At 40.3% G+C, this 27,000-nt stretch overlaps 1 protein-coding gene across 7 annotated transcripts in view; it reads left to right on the plus strand.

Annotated features, from left to right (window-relative positions):
* Positions 1-5,247: 5,247 nt before the first annotated feature.
* Positions 5,248-27,000, plus strand: part of NR2C2 (nuclear receptor subfamily 2 group C member 2) — a 49,830-nt gene continuing 28,077 nt past the window's right edge. For 3 of the 7 annotated variants that reach the window (XM_075432807.1, XM_075432811.1, XM_075432812.1), the window contains exons 1-4: positions 5,248-5,577; positions 8,818-8,901; positions 20,445-20,555; positions 23,059-23,259. In XM_075432807.1, the coding sequence (XP_075288922.1) occupies positions 8,842-8,901; positions 20,445-20,555; positions 23,059-23,259 (372 nt within the window). In that variant the 5' untranslated portion in view covers positions 5,248-5,577; positions 8,818-8,841. Of the gene's footprint in view, positions 5,578-5,762; positions 5,921-8,816; positions 8,902-10,156; positions 10,257-20,444; positions 20,556-23,058; positions 23,260-27,000 lie in introns of those variants that run through there. The other 4 variants (XM_075432809.1, XM_009939963.2, XM_075432810.1 and 1 more) reach the window with 4 other exon arrangements.

Consider the following 27,000-nt stretch of genomic DNA (forward strand, 5'->3'; position numbering starts at 1 on the left):
AAAACTAAGGAAAAGCATCAAATCAAAAGAATGTAGTGGAGGCCTTCTGACAGAAACAGGGTTTAAATCTAATTGCTATGATGAAGTGTTTCAGTCCACACTGCACTTACCTCCTGTAAAGCCTGCCTACCAGTCAACTCTACTTCAGTTACAAATACAAATGGTCTCAGCACAGCTCAAGAAAGAGAAAGAGAGGAGCCCACGCTGGAGCACGCGCTCCTGACAGGAATGGCCGCCTGTGGAGAGGAGCCCACGCTGGAGCAGGGACGAAGTGTGAGGAGGAAGAAGAGGCAGAGAGGAGCTAGTGTGTACTGAGTGGAACCCCCCAACCCCATGCAGCGCTCTGAGGCCTGAAGGGGAGGGGGAATGTAGAGGAGTCAAGAAAGCAGGACTGAAATTGAGCCTGACAGAAAGGGGAGGTAGGGGAAGGCGTTTTAATTTTCAGCTTTCTTACTATCCATATCTATTTTAATTGGCAATTAGTTAAATCAATTTTCCTAAAGTTGAGTCTGTTTTGCCCCTAACAGTAACTGGCAAGTGATTTCGCTGTCTTTATCGTGACCTACAAGATTTTTCATCCTACGTTCTCCTCCTGTCCTGTTAAGGAGGAGGAGGTATGTGGCTGGGTCAGCATATGGCTGCAGTCTGAGGTCAACTCACCACAGCGTGGTAGACAAATTTAATTCTTTTCTTTGCTGCCAGTATAGTTATTAACCGTAACTTGTAGGCTATCTCAGTTCTCATTGATCTTTTTCACCTCCTGCATCTTCTATTGATTTTCTCTCCAGTCATAGCTAAAGCCAAAAAGGGCCCACACAAGCACTTTTTACTAATGCTCTTTTTAGAAGTTTGTGACAGCATTATCTAATACAATATTGTTTATTTAATAAATTTAAGCACATACAGTATAGTTCTATATTTCATCGAAGTTATTGCAAAAGCTGCAGCAAAATTTGTCACAATCTTGATGCAGCTTTCTTCGCTGCACTTTTTGTTGCCAACCTCAGTGAGCATTGGTGGAGCTACACATCAAGCAGGATTACACTCTGCACCAGAGCTCAGAGTAAAACAGGTGCAAGGCCTTCTCTTGATGGCAGAAAAAAGAAAGAACAAGGAGATAACTCTTCCTGTCCTCTAAACCTTTCCTCAACTTGCCAAGCAGGAAGCAGGGAGGGGGAAAGCAGCAATTCATTTCTGGTTCTAGCATTTTCCATTCTTCCTTTCAGTGAGAGACTTGTCAGTAAGTGGAACAAGATGAATTCGTGAAAATGGAATGAAAGAAGATGGAGAGCAACTGGAAGAGACACTAAAGAATATATAACTATTTGTTCTGTTTAATTTGGTGTAGTGTTTTTCGGCTATTAACTTTAGATAAGCCCACAGGCAAGATGTTTGCCTCACTACAAAACAGGCAGTATGTTTGTGTCAGCTACTTCTAGAGGCATCCCCCAAAACAGTAACAATAATAAAAATACCAGCCTGTCACTACCACAACCAATTACTTGTAAGCTGCAAATTTAACATTTCCAAAATTTCAAGTAGTTGCTGATATTCACACAACATTACACAACTGAACTCAGAATTTGTTCAATATTTTTAAACACAAGAAACAAACTACATCACACACTTGGAAGTTATGAAATACCAATATTTTTATTTCCATAAAAATCATAATACTACGAAAGCATGTAGTTCTAACTTACAACTCACAACCATCAATGTGTACCTTGGAATATTTTTGTGATAACACTTAGCAATCTTATTCGGTTTATTTTCAAGTTACTGTGCAAAATGTTCAATAGGGTATATGCAGGCTTTGCTTAACAGCACATACAATTCTCATTACTGCATTTTCATTTCCAGTATCACTCAGATAGAAGAAAAATATACCTTTAAAGCATTTCTGTTGATGTTGCCTTCCAGCAATGCCAGTAACCGATTCAGTCATTGCCAACATTCAAAACAATAAAGAATTTTGCTTTAACAGATTAGACCACTAGTCTAAGTGCTTCTCAAAGTATCTCAGACTTTAGGCTTTAACAAAGAACTAAAATGTGTATGATCAAAAGCACAACATATAAACAGACAAAAACACCCTTTTCTCTTGACCACTACGTCAGTTAGGCTCCAAAGCAAGAAACCATCAGTGCAACGTGCTCCCATACCAAAATTCTCACAATGCACAAAACTCTAGAATAGGGAGCCCTGCTGAAACAGGCTGTACACTCAGGTACACATCCAACATGGTGAAGAAATAACACGCTTGGAAATTATCATCAGCACACGCCTGCTTTATTGGCATAGCATCCCAATGATTGTCAGTCTTTTCTGTTCTCCTACTCCATTATGCCACATGAATCCTTTCACAAGTACACATACATTTGATTGTCAATATATACTGTATTATCAAGAAAATCCTTCAGACACCAAAATACCAGTTTATGGAAGCAAGTGTTTTCATTCTCCCTTGAGCCACCAAAAGTTATTAATACATACTGAAAGGATACTGCAGATCTTTAATTGTCCAGGTTTACGTAAGAATCTTTGACAGGACTTGTACAGCCTTGAGACATACGTGTTCATATTTCCAATCTTTCCTCAAATCTCAAACTTACTTTAACAAGAATTCTTTTCATATTAAAAAAAAAAAATGTAGTGACAAGTCAGAGCTACACACTTAACACTAGGGGCAGAACACTAAAAGGCCAAGAAATAATAGCAGTAATTACACAGGCAAGAGAAGCAACCTTCCTAGCCAGACACCTGTCTGTCTGTCATACAGTAGAAGGCACAGGGTATACAAAGTTCTTACTGCAGTGCCTATGAGTCCCAGAATGTGGAATCACATTAGTGTTCAATACCTAAAACTAGAAGAAAGAGGTCAAAAGAGGTTACAACAGCAGACATAATAGATGGAGGTGAGCAAACCACTAAATAAGCTGCACTATAGTCTATCCTTCTGATTTATCAGTTCTAAGCCAATTGGTAAATTCTTTCATGCACTAAGACCACTGACAAAGCTTTGTTGTGATATCTCACGCACCTTTGCCCAAGCCAATTAAAAAAAGAAAACACCAAGCACACTCTTGCACACTTCTAAATAGGGAGCAGTGAAAAGGGTTGAGAAGACTTGTTGCAGGAAAATGACTTATCTGGCAAGCAATTATAAAAAAAACTACCACAGCAAAGTGAACAAATGCAAAAACACAAACAGCTAGTGAAGTTGTAACTGGGAGTTACTGGGAGTCCTCAAAAAGTCCTGGACCGCTCTATGCATCAACTGAAAAGCTCAAAATTTAAATCTACTCCAAACACCAATAGCCAGAAATCAGAAAAAGTAGAAAGGAACAGGTTAGCAGTCAAAAGCTACGGAAATGCTGGACCTCCCTTTTAAGAGGTGTGGGCAAGAGAATTTCCTAGTGAGCAGAAGCAAATGAATTTAAAATATACTTTATCACCACAGAAAAATAACAGAGTAATGAAAATAATCACCACTATAGAAATATCTATATAAAGCACAAATTTAACTGAAACCATCCTAGCCTACTTCCTCCGCATTCTATATATTCTGATGTTCCTGCTCGTAAAGATAACTCCAAAAATCAATTCACGGTTTGATTCTCCTCTGGTTTATTCAGCAAGTGACAATCCAGTGGACAACTGAACATAACCATTGGCAAGAAATGCTAGGTCTTGTCAGAGAATTCTCTTGACCACAAAACTGAAATACTGGTGTGAATATAAAAAAATATAAAAACTGATTATGATTCTGATGAAAACATTTTAGGATAGCAAATAAAGGATGAAACTAAAAATTCAGTTTAAATTTGCTTACAACCATGATCCAACAGATCCACATCTCACAGTTTAAAGCCAGACTAACAGCAATTTATTCCCTAAGTTTATTTCACTTTAAAAACGGTGGGCTTTTTTTTCCAAAATCCTCTATTTAAAAAAATATGCTGTGCTCATAGGTGCTGTTCCACACGTCATTATCCTTGAGTTATAACAAGGGAAACACATTTCAACCTAACCTACTTCTACAGTAAGGCTATTGTAAGAATTCTGAAAACCCTTAAAGGTATCTGTGTTACAAAAATGTATTTACACTTTAATAGTATGTTTTATTAAGTAAAAAAAATCTGCTTTTGAAGGTATGCTCATGTCCGTATTTTCAGAATTTGAAAATTCCTCATATATTTAACATTACAGGAGTGAGTAAACACCCACGATATTTTCTGAAAGTCTCCTTTCTTTATGTACTGCAAATACATCTGTACATCATGTGCTTAAATGTTATTAACTCCAGTTCAGTGACAGTAAGGCTATAATTCATAGGCATAGTTCTTCATTTTTCATATCCTTGCCCCAAATAGCTAGTTCTAAGAAAAAAAAAACCCCACAACAAAACAAACAAGAAAATCAGGGTGCTGACTATTCAGATAACTGCACCTCCTGTTTAATTGATTACTACTTGCAGCTGCTGTCTCTTCCATACATTTCCTTTCAGGAGTTACTATCACTTCACATCTTCCAGTTTTACTGTTCATCTGCCCACTCTTTAAGTTAGCTTCTGTCAAAATTACTACACTCCAGAGAAATTTACCAGAAGTATTAATCATATTGATAGGGACAGATTATGTCAGTGAACCTGGGTCACAGGTCAACATACTGTAGCCTCAGAAAGAGATGACAAGCAGTGAAAGGTGGTTAAGCTCTTAAACCACCTCAGCTGCACGGATGCCTGCCTCATGCCTACAACCGCACATTCGGAGGCAGAACAAGCCTCACTTACAGCCAGCTCCACTGGGAGAGGCCTAATCAACGACACTGACCTTACAAAATGAAATAAAAACTCAGGACAGTCTGGTGGTGGCCTTTGTGAAAGCCAGCATCAACTGCAAGCTCACCTTTGACTCTGCATCTTTAGTAAGATGTCTGTGGAACATCAACACCCACCTGTGCGCATAACAGCCACCTCCAGCCAGTTAATGCAAGCCGCAGGCTACAGAGGAGACTCAGAAGCGAGGGTCACAAATGACTGCCTTCGCACAGGGGCAGCACCTTCCTGTGGCAGTTTCCGAAGAGGCAGCGGGGGCCTGCCCACCGCCCTCTCTCGCCGGGGCACCACGAGCGCACCACGGAGGACTCCAGAGCCGCGCCCAGAGGACGGGGCAGCCTTGGCGCCAAGGCGCGGAGCGCCTCAGGTAGCCCCGCCCCGTCCCCAGCCCCGCCCCGCTAGGGGGATGGAGGGGGCCGCGGCCGGCCTGGTGCCGGGCAGAGGAAGCGGGGAAACGCTCTCGGGCGGCGGCAGCGGCGGGCGGGGTCACGAACTCTGACCTTTCACAGGGGCACGGCACACAAAACAAAGCACCATTCCCCCCCCTCCCCCCCCGCGCGGCCCCGTAACACAGACCCGGCCCCCCTTCCCCTCCGCGGACCCCGTTAGCCCCCTCACCACCGCCGCCGCCCGCACGGGGGGAGGGAGGGCCGCCGCTGGGCACCGCCACCCAACACCGGCCCGGCTGGGCCCGGGTCAGGGTCACCGCCAGGTCACGTTTGGCGCCAATTCCTGAGGTAAAAATCGTTTTTTAAAATTGAGGCGGCCCGGCTGGGTTTCTTCCGTTGGGGCCAGGACGAGGGAGGGGGCGCGGGGCGGCTGCATCGGGGCCCTGTTTGGGACACCCCCGCGAGCGGCAAAGGGGAGGGGTAACGCTCGGTTTAAGGGGAGGGGGGATTTGAAGGCTCCGGTATTTTGCTGTTAAGCGAGAGCCGGCCGTGCTGTAGGCTGGCCTACAGCTCCTGGGGAGAGAGAGAGAGGACCATTGTGAGGTGCTGGGTCGATCCGGTGCGGGAGTCTCGCTGCGGAGCCGCTGGGCTGGAATGTGGGCAGCCTGAGGTCGGAGCCGGTCCGGTCTCGGTGAGAGCAGTCTGCTGTCCGGGGGGTGGCAGGGGCGATGGTGGCGGCGATGACGAGCTCGGGAGACGGACACGGAGAGAGAGAAGATGGAGTCTGAGCGGGCGGAGGCGGCGGCTTGAACCCGACCCTTTTACCTTTGCCACCGGGAGGGCGGAGGGGAGGGGGCGGCGGGTACTTTGCATACGGGGCTGAGACTGCCGCCATCTTACCGGCCGCTTCCCTAGTGCCATGCCCGGGCCTCGCATAGCTTGACATAAGGATATACCGGAGGGAAGGGGGAGGGGGCCTAATGGCGGCGGCAGCAGCCCCGCCTGGGACTTGGCCGGCAGCCAGCGCCGCCATCTTGTGCTTAGTCGCGTCCCTGGGGTGTTTTCCCCTCTTACTCGAGAGGTGGGGCCACCGGCTTGACAGACGTTTCCTTCGACCAATCGGTGGCGTGTGTGGGAATGCTGCGTCTTCGATGAGGTCATTGGTTGGAACAGGAAGGCGGGAGGGTGGGAGAGATGTGGCTGCATGGCGCGCGGGGCGGCAGCCGCATGAAGGCACTTGAGGAGCTGTCCGCGCGGGACGCCCTGCGTGTCGGCGGGCCGCGAGCACGCCGCAGCCGTGGGGGGAGGAGGCTGCCCTCAGACTCGGCTCCAGCCGCGCGGTTCTGAGGTGCCGGAGCTGCTCCTGGCCAGGGCTCTGGCCTCGTTTTTATGTCGTATTAATTGTTGCAAGGATTCCTGCCGGCTTCCTGCCACAGTGACAGTGTAACAGAGGTTCCCGGCAGAGCCTAAGCTGCGAGCCCCGCCTTTCCTGTCTCCTTCTCCAGACTCCAGCAGAGGAGAAGCGTGCCGGTGTGCAGCTCGATGTAGGCGAGTCAAGCGGGCAGTGTGAAGAACCCCGTTTCCTTAAGTCAAAGGAACAAATTTCAAAAAGATTGAATACGGCTTTTGCCACGTCATCCTCGTAGGAGCATACCCGTAGAATATCTCAAATCGAGTGAATGACTTTTTTCTGAGATTCCACTGCAGTTTAGGGAGAGATTAATGGGTTTATGCCATGTTTTGGTTAGCAGTACATCTACACGCACTGAGTTGGCTTGGTGCTTCAGGTGCCTCCTTGCAGTGTTTTAAGTTCCACCTTCTTTCTTGGTTTGTTTTGGTGCGCTTTTTTTTTTTGTCCTTATGAACTCTGCTGCTCAGGGGTTTTGCTAGAAAGCTGATTTTTGCCTTGTGTCACGTGCTGGGAGTCAACATCTTTACAACAAGCTTACTTGGCATGGCTGTGTATGGTCTCCGGGCTTCCCGTTGAATTTGGTCAGATAGCCTCTGCTTATTGCTGTTTTGGGAAGGTCAAAAGTACAAAAAACCTTGGTGGATAACACCACCAACAGCAAATCTGTCAGAGTCAGAGCCTTACCTCAGCAAAGACTTCATTGAGTCTTAGAAACGCATTCTTACGAATAAAATATCTCATCTTCAGGGCATGTTATTAGCATATGGTTATCATCTTTGCTGAACATAAAAAATGAATTTAAAATAAAAGAAAACACTGAAGAGGAATTACTGAACAACTGAGAAACCATCCACAAGCTGCCATATTAAATGGATCTGGAAATGGTTCATAAGCTTGCTCTGCAAGTTGAACACTGGAATAAAAATTACAAGCTGTATGAGAAACTAGCATAAACATGATTTCCATAGGGAATGTCTGAACTTTGATTATACAGTGTTGCAAATAGTCTTCTGTTGACATATAAAAAATAAGTTAAAAAGATTAAATCATGTTGTGGTAAATGTGAAAATTAATGAATTTTGACATTTCAGCAATGTTAGCTTTGTAGAAGTTGGCATTTGAAGGGGGGGTGGTGGTGCTAGAGACATGTGTACAGTTTCCTGTTACATGTTTTGCTACTGTTTGTAGTATTTTTTAATTTTATGTTAAATGATTGCTTTGCAAGCACTAACAGAGGGCTTTCAGTGAAACAGCAGATGGGCCAGCATTCATGCCTTTTCATTACCTATGCCTGGATCAGAATCTGAACCCTGGCTCTGTAACGAGCAAGCCACAATTAAAAACTGAATGCATGAATTTTAAATCTTAATTAAATTTATCCTTGGAGAAACACAGCCCTAATAATTATCATTAAAAAGATCTTGGAAGTGGGTTTTTTCTTGTTTCTTCCTTTTTCTGTTTGCTTTGTCTTTTTTTTTTTTGTAAACCTTGAAGAGCATGACACCCACAACAAGATAAAACAGTTCTGCACTATTTTCTCCTCAGAGTGATAATACTACCACATTATAATAAAAAATAGTTTAGCCAATAGAAAATACAGTTTAAATGTGACAGTTTATTTCCCTTATTGTGTCGGATTACCATAAGAATATGGATGAATGTGGCAGTTTGATGGAATGACTCAATAAAAATTTGCTCAAAATAGCATTCTTAGGTTGCTGTTTCCATGTTTAGCGTGTTTTGTAGAAGCAGTTTAACTGTAAGATTTCTCTTCCCTTGAGTTGAGAAAAGCACATTAAAGATCCGTGAATTCTACAAATTGCATCAGTAGTTGACACTGAGAGTGGTCCATTTTAATTTGTGAAACTAACATATCTTCTCTGCAGCTTAATAGAGTAAAAATAGTATATTAGAGGCTTTATAAGGTAAAAGAGTAACTATGTGCCTCAGCTTTTTGAACAGTATGGTGTCAGTGTGCATATACTCATATATGTGTGTTTGTGTGTATATATATGCACGTACGCGCACACACAGCATCCATGGCATCTTTTCTTATTTGTCACATACGTCAAACAGTATTATAAATCATCAAGAAGTCATATCAGAGCTTTCTTTAATAATAAGAATAAAACGTAACTTTTGTGGCTGATGGAAGTTGCTGGCATCTTTTCAAACAGGTGTTCTAATGATCTTGTTTCACCATGGCAACCAATATGGAGGTGCTGGCTCAGCAGGTAGTGGAGACTCAGCAGGTGGCTGAGGTGAGTGACAGATGATATCACAAGAGTTGGTATATGAGCATTTGAAATTAAGAATATATTAGGGAGTCCTTGCTGTTTACAGTTAAGTGTAAATGGAACAGAAAATCTTTATAGAACAGTATTGCTTTACACTTGTGAACAAACCAATGTGTGGTTTGTTTACCTTACTTCATTCTGGTGGCCTCCACATTACGAATGCAAGTAGGAAATTCAGCATGAACTACAGATAAATTTGACTGTATTATGGATTGTTTAAAAAATTAATACAACGGAATTTGATCATTACCTTGATTATTTTGGACCTGAAAGGTTTCTGCTCGTCTCTTGAGTTGTCATCTAAATCTAGAATAGTGTTTGAAGTTACCTGTTCTCCTTATGCACTATATTGAATTTACAGTAGGGTGATTAATTTAAATCAGACTTTGTATTTTCTGCCTACGTGCGTGAGAAAAAGAGCACAAGATCTATGTAAAGGGATATTAATTGATATCTTGTCTTGGTGTATATTCACTGAAGCTTGGATGCTCAGCAGCTAAAATGTCTAAACTCATAAACACTGAAACTGCGTGTGATCATGGCCATAGAAAACAACTTATTTATCTCCTTTAGTATGCAGACTTCAGTCAAAAAATAAACTAGAATTGTCTTCTGTTTAAAATTATTTGGTTTAATGTCCTTCAAATTTACTATGATTTATCATATGATTACAGAATTAAGGGATTTCATAAATAATGAAGGGCAAGTAGGCTAAGAGATCTCTCTGTAGACAAGGCCACTTTTCACACATTAGTTTGGGGTGGTTTTTGACCTATTGAACTAAGATTACACCTGGATATTGAAAAATATTTTTAGTTCAAGAAGAAGCTTTATATATGAAAGAAATACGCGTGTCATTGTGTTTTTAGAAATAGATTTGAGATTTCCTTCTTAGAGGAGTTTTTTCTAAAAAATTATGGTTCTTTTTAAATAGTATGGAAAATGGCCTACTGAGTATCCTGAAAATATCACCTGAGGAGTAGTTTCAAAAAGCTCTGAAATTTCACACTGAAAGCTGACAAGTGAATTTTCACTCTAGTTTGCTATACCAGGGTTCAATTTGGCAAGCTGCATTTTTTAAAAACACTTCCAAACAAACTTGGAAGTAAAAACCTGTGATGGAAATATAGGCAAACCTTTTACTATTTTGGTAGAACTTGAGTGCTATAATCACATCTAAAGCACATAAAATATGTGACATTTGTAATTCCTCGTGCAGGAAATGCACCGTGGTAACATAGTGTGATGATTGTATCTTGCCACTGGAGAGATCGCTCCATCTCAAGAGTATATGAAGCTCTGTGATTTCTTCCTGGCCGGTGGGTAAATAGAGGGCTTCACCTCTTTATAGTATTCAGCTCCTCCTTAAATTATATGCCTGTCCACTCCATGAGAACTTTATTCATGGAAAACCAGTTAAAAGCAGCATTATCTCATTAAGAATTAATTAATGCTATGACCATGTTAACGTTGAACCATTTATTTATGAATGGCTGGCTGCCTGCTATTTGTGTCTTCAGTCAGATACAGTTTTTAATACAGGTAAATAAATTACTAGTTTTCTTGAAGTATGCCAAAATTCTATATTGGTACTCACTGTTTCTCAGACAAAATGTAGCATGAAACTTGGCACTGGCCTTAAAAAATGAGAGGCTTTTCAGAATATCGTGTTTTTCACAGATGAAAATTAAATGGGGGGAGAGAGTCATTAATCATGCACTGTATCTTAAGTTATGAATGATAAAAGTTGCAAACAGGGTAACTTAATGCAAATGTTGGAGGGTTTAGCTATAGCTGCATCATTTTTTCGACATAATTAACACATATAGTGCATGGGTTTATCGGGAGCTATACCAAGCACCAAATCAGACTGCCATGCAAGTAGGCCATATGTTGTTTTTCTTGAGCAATAGTTCATCAGGTTTGTTTCCCATGAAACTGTGAACGTATCACGGAAGTTATTGAGCACACTCCAGTATTGCATGTATTTTTGTACTTACTTTATTCTTAGGACTTTGTACAATTGTCCTTGTAATGGTTTCAAATGGTTTCACTGTGGTTGCTTGCTTCTGCTTGATAGCAGTGTTGCTTGTTGCATTTTTGCAGCTGTGTATTTCTGAACAGATTGGGTGAGAGAGTTCCATTTTTAGTGTCTGTAGTTGCCTTTACGTACAGTTCATGAAACTGGAGAACAGAGAACAGCTAGGGGATTGAATTTTAGCTGCCATTCTACAAAGGGCCAAAGGGGTCAGGACAGTTAATTCCAAAGAGTATCACTGAAACTTTTTGGATGTATCTTACCTCTGTGAAAGAAATACATTTGGACATTTCCAGGCAATACATAGATCTTTCATAAAAGTCTATTATTAATTTAGTAGCTAAAGAAGTTCATTAGGAAGAATATCTGTAGAAAAATAAGTCTTTCTGATTTGATTTGAGATGTAGTGATTTTTATGGAGTGAAACTTGGTACTATATTTTTTATTGAAATTCTTTAAATGTTTTATGAGAGAAAACTTGTTAAAAATAGTTTAAATTTCTGGGTGCAGTTGAACATATTTGGTCTGGGATTGCTTAACTATGCCTTACTTTAATTTCTATGCTCTTTTCTCTAATAGTATAATCTCTGAAATTGGTTTATGCTTAGTGAGAACTGAGCAGTGTATTTAAACAATATGATTACTTTGGTTTTTAGTGGCATGAATATAGGAAATGTTCTTCTACTTAAGTTGGAGAAGCTTAGAGGCTTTAAAAATGCCTTCACTATGTGGCCAGGTGATTATTTCTTCAATATATTTCTCAAATACTGCTTTCATAATCAATGTGGTAGTGGGGAAATGAACTATGGAAAGTATTGAAAATTAGGTTAGTAAGTACAGAAATTTATTGGATACATGCATATGCTCATACAAACACACCTACACACATAGATGTATACGTACACTATGGGCAAGTCAGTGCAGTAACTTACTATGAGACGACTATATGGCTATGAAGAAACCTTACTTATTTCAAAGGACATAAAAATAATGAAATATCCAGAGAAGCTTAGCTTCAAACTACCAATTTTATATATATATATATTGTGTGTACCTATGTATTGGAAATTTACTATAATATGATTGCAACTAAAATGGAGAATGAAAGCAAACTACTGAAAAAAACCTAGGAAAAATAAGTATAAACATATAATTTTTTTATATATACATTTTTGTGTATATAAAATGACAAAATGATGAATAAATGAAACAGAAGAAGCCAAATTTAGTTTTGCCAGCCTTCAAAAAGCACCTTATTGCCAAATACTTGTTTTTGGCTTAGTGATGAAAAAGGCAAGACAGTAGATAGGCATGTTTCTAAGTGTATTTTTATATTTCTTGAGCTTTGTGCAGATCCTCTGTGTCCTTTAATGCAAACATTATCAATTAATTTATATACATGTCAGCATATGAAAGTATTGCTGGTGATACTTGTTGGTTTGCGAGCCCAGGTGAATGCAGTCCTCTGCAGGTTGATCCAAAACAGATAATTCTCCATGCTATGCCATTTGTCTTCAGCTTCTGTCTTCCAGTGGTATACCAGAATTACACTTGACATGCTGCATGAAATTTTGTTCTCCCAGTCTGCCTGCGTATAACTAGTGTTTGCAATGTGAGTGCTAAAATGAAAATATCACTTGCATCCTCATGGACTTTTAAGGAAATCATGCAGTAGTTAAGCGTGAAATGTTTCTAATGTGTACCAGATAGGATTGGTTAGTGTTGTGAATCTGAAAACTGCTTTGAGAGATGTGGTCTTCTTAAGTCCAAAAATTACATTTAATACTGATTCCTTTTTCCTCATTTCTCTTCTCTCCAGTTGATATAGATTGAATTCCACAATTCCTGTGCACATTAGCAAAAATTCCAGTATAAGATATGGTCCCAGTCTTCTGCCAGAGAGATTACAGACATTCTTACAATCACATTTCCAATAAGTGAAATATATACAAAAAAATAAGACTCTTAAGTAGAAGATGGATAGATAATCTGACCTAATTTCTGAATAGTGTTTTCCTGTGAAAATGACTAGGCATAGTAATTTCAGAATTTCTCATTAACTTAAGAGACCCTCTGTTACATTAATCCTAATACATAGTCTTGTAAGCATTTTTCTGTAAGAAGGTCACTGTGAAATATTAGAAACTCTGACGTTATAAAATGCTAGTTCTGCTTTGCTACAGATGTTTATTACAGTAGCATAGTTGATGTCCTATAAAGAGTGAAAGCCTTTGTATCCGTGATATTTCTGTGCAGCACATAGTACTTGAGAAAGTTCCATCAAAACAAGAATTATCAGGCCCTAAAAATCTAACATTACCCTTAGTTAAAGATGCGTTTCATATACTTTATATTTGTTGCCCAAGTCTTTGAGATTTTTTGAGTGACTCCGGCAATTGTGACAAAGCTGTTAACTACATTGGTGTTGTAGTACTAACTATTACTAATAGTACTGAATACCTTAGTACACTGTAGTTAATGGGGTTTGTGTTTTATTTCAAATTTCGATTACTTTGCTAGCTGGTCCTTTCATTCAGAAAACAAGCAACTTTTAGTCTTTTTTTCTTACTATGTGTTTTTATATCACTTCTGCTTAACCGTCACAACGATTCCGCCTTCTCTTTGCTATACAGCTATTCCAAACTTTAGAAGTGTACTTTTGAACAGAGGGTTATGTAGTGATAAAGCGTTACTATATTCAGGATTTATTTTTCATGTCCCAGGAAAAACAGCTGCTAATCAGGTATTAGAAATGTCTTTCCTGAATGAATTGGGCAAACAGAAGTCTAGAGTGACAAGGTTATTAAGTATGGTGTCAGATAATAAGTGCAAGGAAAATCCAATTAAATTTCACTGGGTTTTCTCGGAGGTTTTAAGTATAAAACATTTCCCACACTAGATCACAATCAGTTAACATTTACGTTGCACCCATGCTGTAAATACACTCGTGTAGTTACAGTAATTATTAATAGGTATTTTTAGACAGTTGTACAATAGGTAGTTGTGTTTTCTATCAAGAGCCTAATTTCAATAGTGAGCACATTTCTGTGCGAAGATTAGGAGTCCTTGAAATTAAAACAAAACACCAGCGCTACTTAAAAGGCACCTAGGTCATGCATTTGTTGCATAAGGCTTTGTAGTGGAAGTCCAGTGCATTCAAGTTTACTGTTGTAAAACTTGTCAAGTACACAGTCATTTTTCCCAAAACTTCACATACCATGACTTTAACAAATTTCACTTTCTAAGAATTTAAAAAAGTATTTTCTGTTCACTGATTTGTCAGCCTTCACTGCAGCCTCATATAAGTATTTTGTTATGGAGTTTAAACTATTCACGCGTGTCATGAACTTACTGTATGAATTCTGAAGTATATTAAGATTGATTATGCTACTTCATGTTTGAGGGCCCCGAACTAGTTTAGAAAGGTCTATGTTCCTTTAAATACATTAGATTAATGAACTTCAAGGCTAAAGATGCTCCACAGGGAATGTGGTGGATTTTCCTTTCAATTTTGCTGATTTGGAAATAATTCAAAATACAGGCAAACTCTTTCCTCATATTTCATTTTGCTGTTTTACAGTTCAGAGAATGAGCAGGTTGAAGGGCTTAAAAACAGAGAACAGGGTGAGGGGGAAGCTTGATCACCTGGTACTGTCTTCCCCAGATGAAATTAATCTTACCAATAGACAAACTCTCAGCACCTGGCAAAACAGCAGGAACAGACAGATTCTGCTTCCTTGGTTACAGGGAATGATAGTGCACTTGACCTTCAGAGGAACAGGGTCAGAGAGAGGGCATTTTAAAACAATACTGGCTGCTTTCTGTGATTGGAATCCTTAGTAATGGAGAATAGATGAAAAGTATCTGTGATCTGACTAAAAGTGACCTCGACGTTTCTCTCGGATTGTTTTGTCCTCAGAGGTTTGCTGAGGAAAAATGTGAATAAGACTGCAGGAAGAATTTGACACTGTAAGTACTAGAGCCTGTACAGTGTATAGCTAGGGAGCTCCAGGAAGAAAATGGTACTAAGTGTACTAAAGCAGATTATTTTCCCCAGTCTCTTAAAACAAGTGTATTTGATGTGCTTTGTGTAGGGAAATTAAAGTGTTTTGAGCCATCTTTTACATTATATGTATTATTTTCTGACTATGGCTAAGTCACAGTGATAGTGGTTACTTTTAAATGATTGTTGATTAAGCCTCTGTAAAATGTGGTGAGATGAGGTTTTCTATGATATATGGCCTACTTGTTTTCTTTTCTCATCTCCTGAAGGTGAAGTCTCCCAGTCTTAAAGAAATTAAAGTGTATCTAATTTTTTAAAATCTATTTTGAAATTACAGAAACGTACCATTATTGAATTTGGAGGACTGGGGTTTTGCATGTACAGCTCCCAGAGCAGTTGCTTTAAATATGATACGGGTTTCATGGGGTCAGGTTTCTTCTGAACAACAGATGAGAATAGTCAATGTCATGTTTAATCCTGTAAGTGAACCTAATGTAATGCTATACTGTATTATCTTCCTGATATGAGTACTTACAAGCCATTTGCTTCCAGAATACTTTGATTCAGTTTATTTGGGAATCTAATTAATGATAGCTTAATTTTTCTTGTAGTATTTATATAAGATATCTGAAGTTAACCTTGTAAATCTCTGATAGAACTTTTTTTAGTATGTTTCATATTCCCAGACTACTATTCCCTTTTTTTTATATATATTTTCACTTAAGAAGTCAAATTTGGTGCAATTGACTGGGTAGGACCATAATAAAGCATCTCATATTTATTAGTTCTGATCCTTTGTAGTTGTGTGACAATGCTCAAGGTAAAAATTTAGCTGTAAAACAAAATAACAGAAGATATTTTTTTTTTCCTTACTCTTGTAAATTGAGTGTTTCAGGAAATATGTTCCCTTTTTGCATTTGATTTATTTACCATGGTTGTTTTACTGTCAACCGATGTCATGTGTATTCAGTCTGGAAAATAAACTGGAGATTTTTAATTGCAGTCAGAAATTTAAAGCTGTTCTTATTCCACTGAGTATTAAGTAGGGAACCCTGAAAAGAAGGTAAAATTTTGCATTTCAGAATTCTACACCATCCTGAGTATGTATGCATGTTAATAAGAGTATAAAAAGAAATTATACGTGCACACTGAAGCATTTATTGGTATTAGACAAATTATGATTCTATGAAATTATTCTCCATTGGTGCCCCATATCTGCTCAGCCAAGACTAAAATATTGTCTGTTTTCAGCTTAAATAAATGTTCTTGAATATTTAAACATGCAAAACACATATTGGCATATAGTGGCAGCTGGTGGTCAAACTTAGCCAACTTTATAGAGAACTCACTGTTAGACTTAAGATAACCAACTAGTCACGTGGTGATGATGAGAAATAATTCGTATTAAAGGAGACTAGATTTGATCAGTAAAAATAACCTTTATATGAGGATGTGATCCATTCTATGAAAGCTGAGAAAGTGTTTTAAAGCATAAAGCACTAGTTTTTGTATGGACATAGTACCTGGAACCACTGTTGTACACTAGATCCCTTTGCAGCAGGTACTTTACAAACCCAGAAAAAAGAAATGGTTGTTTAGTCCCAAAACATTTACAGAAAAATTTCAGTGCAGTTAGCATATCTATACTGGCATTGTTTTTATAAGTTGATATAAATCCTTGAACAACATGGAAAAAGAGATCCTTGTATTTATTTCCAAGCTGCCCGCTGTGCATTGTGGTGCAAGGTTCAAAGATGCTTCAAAAAAAGGCTAAGGATTCTATAATTGAAGGTGAAAGAATTGGAAAACAGTGTTAAACAATCTTCTTGCTCTAATTTAGACCTTTTAAAGGGTGCATAGCTTAGATAATAATTTGGAATGGAAGATAAGGAGATCAGTGTTCAATTGTGTTCTCTAAGAGTCTTGATTTTGGGAGCTCTTTTTTTTCCTCACCTAGGTACCTCGTTTTCTGCTGTTGGATGTCTTGTGTCATCCAATAATTAGACGATTATACTATTCCTACATCTCTCCTGTATATTTTCCTGATTTATCATGCAACTTTTGTGACCTGTGTATTAAAGATAATTAGAGATAGTAAGTTCAATTTGGATTTTACTTTTACGGTATATGAGACTACTTAGGGTACAGGCAATAGGAGAGTAGAACAGTATGGCTTCACTAAGTGCTGTGTATTTTAACACCTTTACTTCCCCAAAGAGAGCTGCAGGAAATTTTCCTTGCTATCCAAACTGTTTCGTTTCTTTTCATCAGGGATTAACTTTTTTGTATCTCAAACAGGAAAGCTTACAAAATTAAGATTTTTTCCATGCATGCTTAAATAATGACTAAACTGACACTACTCTGTTGTCCAGCTATGTAGTTTTTGATAAATAAATAATTCCAAGATCGTTTAAAAGAGGATTTAAAAAAAAAATGCCTTCTGAGCTTCCTGGTTGTGGCCACATGTCACTGCAGATAGTAAACGCCGATTTGATACTCTCAAATTCACATATAGAATGCAATTATTATAATCAGTCATACACTGAACACAGTCCTATAGATTCTGTGGGGCAATGTAAATGTGTGCTTAGGGGGTATTTATGAAAACACAATTTATTGTTTACAATCACAATTTCCAAGTATTGTATATAATACAATTTACATTATAAAATCATTTAAAATTTTGAAATTATAAAAATCTGTTTTAAAATGTAAGCAAGATTTATGTAGCATTAGGCAGACTTACGTAAAAATCTAGGCTGCTGTCATTGACATTATAGAACACTTTTCCAAAGAACAGGGTTTTGGCCTGTATGCGTTGTTTTCAGATAAGTAATTATGGGTTAAACTGAGTGTAGAAGAAATCAGTAGTGCCATATTTTGTTCATTCTTTTTATAGGTTACATCACTGCAGTATTATTCCAACTGAAATGGAATGTCTGTATAAATTTATGTCCTATTGTAAGAATTTACAATGCTTGTTATTCAGATATGCTGCATGTGTAAAATTTGCTGTCGGCAGTCTTTTAAATGTTCCCGTGTTTTCCCATCATTTTATATAATAACTTTCAATAAAGTATGTGACTGAAAAAGTATCCATGTTGTGATGTTGACTGCGGACAGTAATGTCACCTCTGGAGTTGCTCTAGAGTACATCAAAAATACTAGTGTCTTGTGTGCACCAACTGTTGTTCAAATATTTTTGCAGCTTTATTGAAAATACTGGTGAACATATGCAGCGTATGGCTTTAGAACCAAATTATCTCCTTTATTTTGAATTTTCTTACAAGAGGTAAAACATTGAGCCACATCACAGACTAGTACTTTGTAAAATGCACCAAGAAAGCAGAGCCTTCATAATGAGTACAGCACACATAAGCCTACGTAATTTTCTTCAAAGTTGTTACATGAGAAGTAGCAGAATGATTTAGCTTTCCCTCTACTCTGTTGAAAACAAGCAAACAAAAAGAGATATGGAACTAACTGTGTTCTGATTCTTCAAGAACTTCCAGGATAGTTCTGATATTCCTTGTTTTGATTTTGTTCAGTTAAGCCCATTTTTTTGTGTGGTCAGGTTTCAAACTAAGAATGGAAAAAATGCATGTACCAATAGTGAAAAAAATACATATAGACATCTACATCTGTGGATACTTGTCCATATTAAAGATGGCTATAGTAGATGCAGCTCGTGTTTGTATCTGAAAAAAAAACCCAATGATGCTAAATAAGGTACTTTTTTTATAAGCATCTGTATATCCTCAGCTTAATAAAAATGGGACTGGATGGCTGTGGGGAGTGGCAAGCAGTACCTTTATACCTGTGAGGTGACTGTAAGGATTAGAATACAAGTGCTTCATCTATACTACATTTACAATTATTAAGGAGGAGCAATTAGTACTAATAGCTGCATCAATAAATCTGAGGATGAACAAGCACAGAGTCTAAATATGCACAACTGTAGAATTATGTGTGTAAATGTACGTTGCTAATGCCATACCCCTCCTGTAAACAGAAGATAAAGGCTGTCAAGCCGATGTTGCCTTGCATGTTTAATTTAAGTTTTTCTCTGAAAGTAGCTGTGCAAGGGGTATTTTTCAAGCTTTTTCTAGGTATTCAGAACTAGATTTGTATTATCATAGAATAATTCGGGTGGGGAGGGACCTTATAGAACATCCGGTTCCAAACCCCCTGCCATGGACAGGGACACCTTCCACTAGACCAGGTTGCTCAAAGCCCTGTCCAACCCAGCCTTGAACACTGCCAGGGACGGGGCAGCCACAGCTTCTCTGGGAAACCTGTGCCAGGGCCTCACCACCCTCAGAGTGCAGAATTTCTTCCTTATATCTAATCTAAATCAACCCTCTTTCAGTTTAAAGCCATTGCCCCTTGTCCTGTCGTATCGCTATTACAGTTTGGTGCTCTGGAAAAGTATGGAACAGAACAAGAAACAATAGCATTCAGTTGTAGTGCCAAATTTAGTCTCTGTTGTGCTAGTGAAATCCTGACTAGAGTAACAAGAATTAACCACATACAGCTGAATACATGCTGAGTATATTGGTGATCTGTTGGAGCATAGAAAAAATCTGCACCACTCTAAAGTAGAAAAACAGAAACTGGGGGACAATTAAAAGGTGGAGAGGATATGAGCACACTGAACAACTGGAATTCTAATTTATTCTACTGTCTAAAACACAGATATCCAGATAACCAGCCATTTTAATTTTAACTTTTTGCCTTAAAAATATTGGACAGTTAAAATTGTTCTTACTTATACTTGAAAAATGAAATTGCTGTTTTCTCCAAGTGAGCTGTATAGACACCACACTTTCAGAAGGCTTCATAGATGAAATGACGTCAGAGACAAAAACTTAAGGCCACTTTGGTCAGATAGGAGTTCTGTGCACTCTTCCAGCAGATTCCATATACCTCTAGTCCCATATACATTCCAGTGGTCAAGGACATTTTTATTTAGGGGCCTAAAAAGCTTTTCTGAATGAGAAAGCTTTTCTAAATTTGGGCTACCTGAAAATTAAAATAGTAGTTTATAAAATACTTTAAAATTATTAAAAGGTGAAATATTTCACATCATACATTGTGGTGTGTACAGTGTGTTTTGTCTTTACAGAAGCAAAAGTGAGGCAAATATATAATCTGAAGCTGAATAAAAAAAATCTACATTTCAGTAAACTGAAGGATCGCATAGTAATTATCCAGTGATTTATTTGGGGTGGGGGGTGGTAGTTTGGTTTTGTGATTTTGGTCATCTGTCAGATTCATCCTGTTCCCCAAAATAGGCAACATTCTGTTAATTCATTGAAAACAAATCCAAGTTTGTTTTAATGACTGTAACCTTTCCAAGAAATTAGATTCCATGCTATAGAGCTATCTGATCTTTAATAAATAGATGTATTTTTAAAAGTGTTCAGTACTGTAACAGTCAATTAAAGTTCCGTACATTATTTACAGGTGCAGACTGTTCAGACTTCGCTATCTGAATCTCCAGTGATGACCAGCCCTTCCCAACGTATCCAGATAATTTCCACAGACTCCTCTGTAGCTTCACCACAACGCATTCAGGTAAAAATCTATTGATTAAGTAACTAACTATTACGTCTTTTTTTTTCTCCTCCTCCCACTTAGGTTTATACAAAAGCATACTAAAATCTATGGAAGACTTCTTTAAATTTTGTGAGAACAGATCATTTTTAGTGCAAACTAAAATTCTCTTTCTCCCTCAGCATGTATTTGGTGGTGACTGTTTGTCTGTATATAATAGTTGTACTGATGATTCAGTGAGGAATATTTGCAGAGGTTAAACTTAGCCTGCATATACAAGTCTCTGAGCACTAGCCATAGCAAATGGGCAGACATCGTCAACAGAACACCTAAGATCATCTCCAAGGGCATTCTCTCTTTGTCTCTCTCTCTCTGTGCCATGTTTAGGAGCCAATGGGAGACAAGCCTATTTAGGATAAAGTTAGCCTTTGGGAATGCTGCACAGTGGATCGTTGTTACTGATAGATAGTATAAAGATACCATTAATGCATTAGAATGTGTGCAGTGACAAACGATACAAGAATTGCTAAATATTGATGTTATTAGAGTATTGCAGTACTGCAATACTGAGCTTTTGACCTTCTTGACCTTCTTCTGTGCCAGTACAATACTCCCTTGTACTTCTGCCAGAGGTGGTGCTGGAGAACAGGCTTTTGTACTCCAGGGTGTTTGGAACAGTCCTGCAATGCAACCTCCCATCACAGGATGGACTGGTTTTGTGATATGCCTTGATCAGGGTGGGTGGGTACTGCCCATATGAACAGCCCTAAAACCACTTCTAAACGATTTTGACATTGTCATTACACTTACTATACATGATACATTTTTTTTTCTGTAATGTTATTTTCGAAGATTCACATTGCAGCATGTATAATGACGTACAGCGTTAGTTTTTCTTATGAACCTAAATATCATTCACTTCTTACCCAGCCTAATTTTTGTGTCTTAGTTATTTGTTATCATCAGTGCTTATATCTGATCCATGAGAAATTACAAAGAATTCGCTATGATTTTGCTTTACTGACAGCACCAAGGAGATGTTCTTCAGTTATCAAACATCATTTAGCTATGTATTTTATCTAATATGTTATTCCTTAAAGTTATCAACGGAAGGTGGAATTCGGCAGCCTTATTGTTTCACATGCTGATTCTCAGGATTCTGTTATGATGGAAGGTTTCTATTTTTGATACAGTTGTCTGGTAACATAATCTCTAGTTTGCCTGGTGGAGTAACCGTATCAATACGTATCAATATTTCATTGCAAGGTAGATGTTCTCGCAGCGTGTATAACTGAAGCATACTGAATATTCAGCATTCATAAGATAGGTCTTTACATTATAACTTCTGTTCAGTTCTGCAAAATAATCTACCTCCGTATATCACTGATGTTTCTGGAAAAAAGCCTGTGACTCCATGGTAAATGAGAATACTAGGATAAGAAAAGAGTATTCGTGCTTCCTCAGAACAAATACAGGCAATATCATAGTGGTGTCAGTCATAAACCAAGATTAGATTTCACTGTGCGTTGTCCTGTTAGTTAAGATCTATATAAAAGAGGCTGTAGAAATCTCGAGCACTGGGGTACAGTTTGGGTGCCTCAATACACAAAGAGCATCAAACTATTAGAGCGTGTCCAGAGAAGGGCAACCAAGATGGTGAAAAGTCTCAAGGCCAAGACTTATGAGTAGCAGCTGAGGTCAATTGGGTCGTTCAGCTTGGAGAAGAGAAGGCTGAGGGGTGACCTCATCACAGTCTACAACTTCCACAGGGTGGGCAGCGGAGGGGGAGGTGCTGATCTCCTCTCTCTGGTGACCGGCGGCAGGACACAAGGAAATGGAATGAAGCTGCATCAGGGGAAGTTCAGACTGGACATGAACAAAAGGTTCTTCACTGAGAGGGTGTTTGGTCACTGGAACATTCTCCCCAGGGAAGGAGTCACAGCACCAAGCTTGTCAGAGTTCAAGGAGCATCTGGACAATGCTCGTAATCATATGGTTTAGTGTTAGGCAGCCCTGCGAGGAGCAAGGATTTGGAGTTGATGATCCTTACGGGTCCCTTCAAACTCTAGGTATTCTATGAAATTTCTGTGATGCTGTCTCACTAGGCAGAGTATACCCTGCATAGATACCTGTCATTCATCAGCTGCAGTCCTTAACAATTCTGTCCATTACATCTAACTCCTTTTGAACAGTCAAACGTGATGACAAAATCTCCCCATATCTCTTCATTATTAACAACGTCAGACTCACACTTTCAGCAGCTGTGCCTTAATTTCTGTCTATGCGGTAGGTATGTAAATACGTATTTGTTATATGCAGATATATTTGTTTTGCTTTTATTGATTTGCACTTATGTAGATAGCTGCAATAACTTTGCACCAGTATAATAAATGTACAAGCAGCAAAATATAAATAAATAACAAGGACTGTTATCAGAGAGTATAATATAATTCTGAGACAAAATAAAAGGTTTTAAAATTTAAAGTTTACTGTGGCTCATAAAATTCTTCGATGTGTTTTACAGATTGTGACAGATCAGCAAACAGGTCAAAAAATCCAAATAGTGACAGCAGTGGACTCAGCTGTGTCTCCAAAGCAACAGTTTATTTTAGCCAGTCCAGATGGAACTGGTGCAGGAAAGGTGATATTGGCAGCACCCGAGACATCTAATGCCAAACAGCTTATCTTTACCACCACGGACAACATTGTGCCAGGCAGAATTCAGGTAAATATAGTAACTGAGATAGACCATAGATTTTTGGTTTTCAGTTCTTGATTTTTAGATTATTTAAGTCTATAATTGTTTTAGGACAGATTGCAATAGTTTTCTAAGCATCTAATGACATGGATTAGACCATACTGATTGTAGGCTTTCTTAATCAATCATAAATCATCCTGTCTTCACATTTCTTATGCATTCCATTGCACTTATCACCCCTTGTTGTGTGTTGTCATTAAAATTCCAAAGATATAAGCAAATACTTAACATGGCGCTTGTGAGGAGTGCCAGGATTTCAGGTGGTCTCTTCAAGATTCACAGATACACAGAGATACAACTAACCTGAGCAAATTTACAGTCACAGTGCAGTATCAAGACATTGCGGTAAAATCTCTTTGGAGCAGAAGCTGTCTTCAGTTATAGTTGTTTGTGGGTCTTGACAATAACTGAGGTTTGAAAAGGCCAGTAGAATCTGGCAAATCAATAAATGGTTACAGGACTGGTGTCACAGCCAGGGGTTTGGTTACTTAGACCATGGGAATTGCTTTGAGAAACCTGGTCTAATGGGGTGTGATGGGGTCCATCTGACAGAGAAAGGGAAGAGCATCATCGGTCAGAGGCTTGCCAAGCGGGTGAAGAGGGTTTTAAACTAAAGATGCCGGGGGAGGACAACCTCAGTCTATCGCACTGCTACCAGTTTGATGCCAATCACAGTAGTAGATGCCCAGAGCCTGGAGAAGGATCACAGGTCAGCAGAAGGCCACCTGAAGGGCAGCACAAAAGAACAGCTAGTAAATCAGCTTCATCGGGAGCCCAACTTAAATGTCTCTTTGCAAACACATGTAGCATCGGGAGTAAACAAGAGGAGTTAGAGACGTGTACACGCCTGCTGGGCTATGATCTCATTGGCATCATGGAGACATGATGGGATGGCTACTATGACTGGAGTGTTGGAATGGAAGGATATAGGCTCTTTAGGAAGGACAGGCAGGGGAGGCAAGGAGGGTTGTTGTCCTCTATGTCAGTGACCAGCTGGAGTGCATGGAGCTCCACCTAGGTATGGATGAGGAGCCAACTGAGAACTTATGAGTCAGGATTAAAGGCAAGGCAGGGACAAGTGATGTTATAATGGGGGTCTGCTACACACCACCCTACCAGGAAGACCAAGCGGATGAGGCCCTCTATAGACAGATAGGAGCAGCCTCATGTTCACAAGCCCTGGCCCCCATGAGGGGACTTCAACCACCGCTATATCTGTCGGAGGGACAGCACAGCAGGGCTTAAGCAATCCAGGAGGTTCCTGGACTGCATTGATGGTAACTTCCTTCTCCAAGTGATAGAGGAGCCCATGAGGAGAGGTGCTATGCTGGACCTTGTTCTCACCAACAAGGAGGGGATGGTGGGGAATGTGAAACTACAGGGCTGCCTTGACTGCGGTGACCATGAAATGGTGAAGTTCAAGATCCTTAGGGCAGCGAGGAGGGCGCACAGCAAGCTCACTGCCTTGGACTTCAGGAGAGCAGGCTTTGGCCTCTTCAGGGACCTGCTCAGCAGAGTACCATGGGATAAAGCTCTGGAGGGAAGAGGGGCCTGAGAAAGCTGGTTACTATTCAAGGACCACCTCCTCCAAGCTCAGGAACGACGCATCCCAACAAACAGAAAGTCAGGCAAAAATGCCAGAAGGCCTGCATGGATGAACAAGGAGCTCCTGGACAAACTCAAGCACAAAAAGGAAGCCTAGAGAGGGTGGAAGCAAGGACAGGTAGCCTGGGAGGAATACAGAGAAATTGTCTGAGCAGCCAGGGATCAGATTAGGAAAGCTAAAGCGCTGATAGGGTTAAATCTTGCCAGGGGCATCAAGGGCAACAAGAAAAGCTTCTACAGATACGTCAGCGATAGAAGGAACGCTAGGGAAAATGTGGGCCCTCTTTGGAAGGAAACGGGAGATCTGTTTACCCGGGATATGGAGAAAACTGAGGTACTCAATGACTTTTTTGCCTCAGTCTTCATCAGCAGGTGCTCCAGCCACACTGCCCAAGTTGCAGAAGGCAAAGGCAAGGACTCGGACAATGAAGAACTGCCCACTGTAGGAGATCAGGTTCAAGACCATGTAAGGAACCTGAAGGTGCACAAGTCCATGGGACCTGATGAGCTGCATCCACAGTTTCTGAGGGAATTGGCAGATGAAGTTGCTAAGTCGCTATCCATCACATTTGAGAAGTCATGGGATTCTGGTGAAGTTCCCACTGACTGGAAAAGGGGAAACATAACCCCAGTTTTTAAAAAGGGTTAAAGGAAGACCTGGGGAACTACAAGTCAGTCTGTCTCTCCTCTCTGCCAGGCAAGGTCATGGAGCAGATCCTCCTGGAAATTATGCTAAGGCACATGGAATATAAGGAGGTGACTGATGACAGCCAACATGGCTTCACCAAGGGCAAACTGTACCTGATAAATTTGGTGGCCTTCTACGATGGGGTTACTACATTGGTGGATAAGGGAAGAGAAGATGATGTTATCTCCCTGGACTTGAGCAAAGCATTTGACACTGTCCTGCATGACATTCTTGTCTCTAAATTGGAGAGACATGAATTTGATGGATGGACCACTCCATGGATAAGGAATTGCCTGGATGGTTGCACTCAAAGAGTTGCAGTCAATGGCTCGAAGTCCCAAGAGGACACCAGTGACAAGTAGCATTCCTCAGGGGTTGGTATTGGGACCAGTGCTGTTTCACATCTTTGTTGACGCCGTGGACGTTTGCACAAACTGAGCACAGGAAGTTCCGTCTGAACATGAGGAAGAACTTCTTCCCTCTGAGGGTGACGGAGCACTGGAACAGGCTGCCCAGGGAGGTTGTGGAGTCTCCTTCTCTGGAGATATTCAAGACCCGCCTGGACAAGGTCCCCTACAGCCTGCTGTAGGTGACCCTGCTTCAGCAGGAGGGTTGGACTAGATGACCCACAGAGGTCCCTTCCAACCCCTACTATTCTGTGATTGACAGTGGGATTGAGTACACCATCAGCAGGTTTGCCAACAACACCAAGCTGAGTGGTACGCTTGACAAGCTGGAGGGAAGGAATGCCATCCAGAGGGACCTTGACAGGCTTGAGAGGTGGGCCTGTGTGAATCTCATGAAGTTCAACAAGGCCAAGTGCAAAGTCCTGCATCTGGGCCAGGGCAATTCCAAGTACAAATACAGGTTGGGCAGAGAACAGATTGAGAGCAGCCCTGAGAAGAGGACTTGAGGGTGCTGGTTGACAAGAAGATCAACATGACCCAGCAATGTGCTCTCTCAGCCCAGAAGGCCAGCCATATCGTGGGCTGCATCAAGAGCAGCGTGGCCAGCAGGTCAAGGGAGGGGATTCTGCCCCTCTGCTCTGCTCTGGTGAAACCCTCCCCCCCCCCCCGGGAGTCCTGCATCCAGCTCTGGAGCCCTCAGCACAGGACAGACATGGACCCGTTGGTGCGGGGCCAGAGGAGGCCACAACAATGATCTGAGGCTGGAACCCCTGTGCTGTGAGGAAAGGCTGGGAGAGTTGGGGCTGTTCAGCCTGGAGAAGAGAAGGCTGTGGGGTCACCTTGGAGCAGCCTTTCAGTACCTGAAGGGGCCTGCAACAGAGCTGGAGAGGGACTTTCTACAAGGGCATGGCATGAGAGGACAAGGGATAATGGTTTTAAACTGAAAGAGGGTAGATTTAGATTAGATATAAGGAAGAAATTCTTTACTATGAGGGTGGTGAGGCCCTG

The sequence above is a fragment of the Opisthocomus hoazin genome, chromosome 11, assembly GCF_030867145.1.
Source record: "Opisthocomus hoazin isolate bOpiHoa1 chromosome 11, bOpiHoa1.hap1, whole genome shotgun sequence".
NCBI classification, from domain to species: domain Eukaryota; kingdom Metazoa; phylum Chordata; class Aves; order Opisthocomiformes; family Opisthocomidae; genus Opisthocomus; species Opisthocomus hoazin.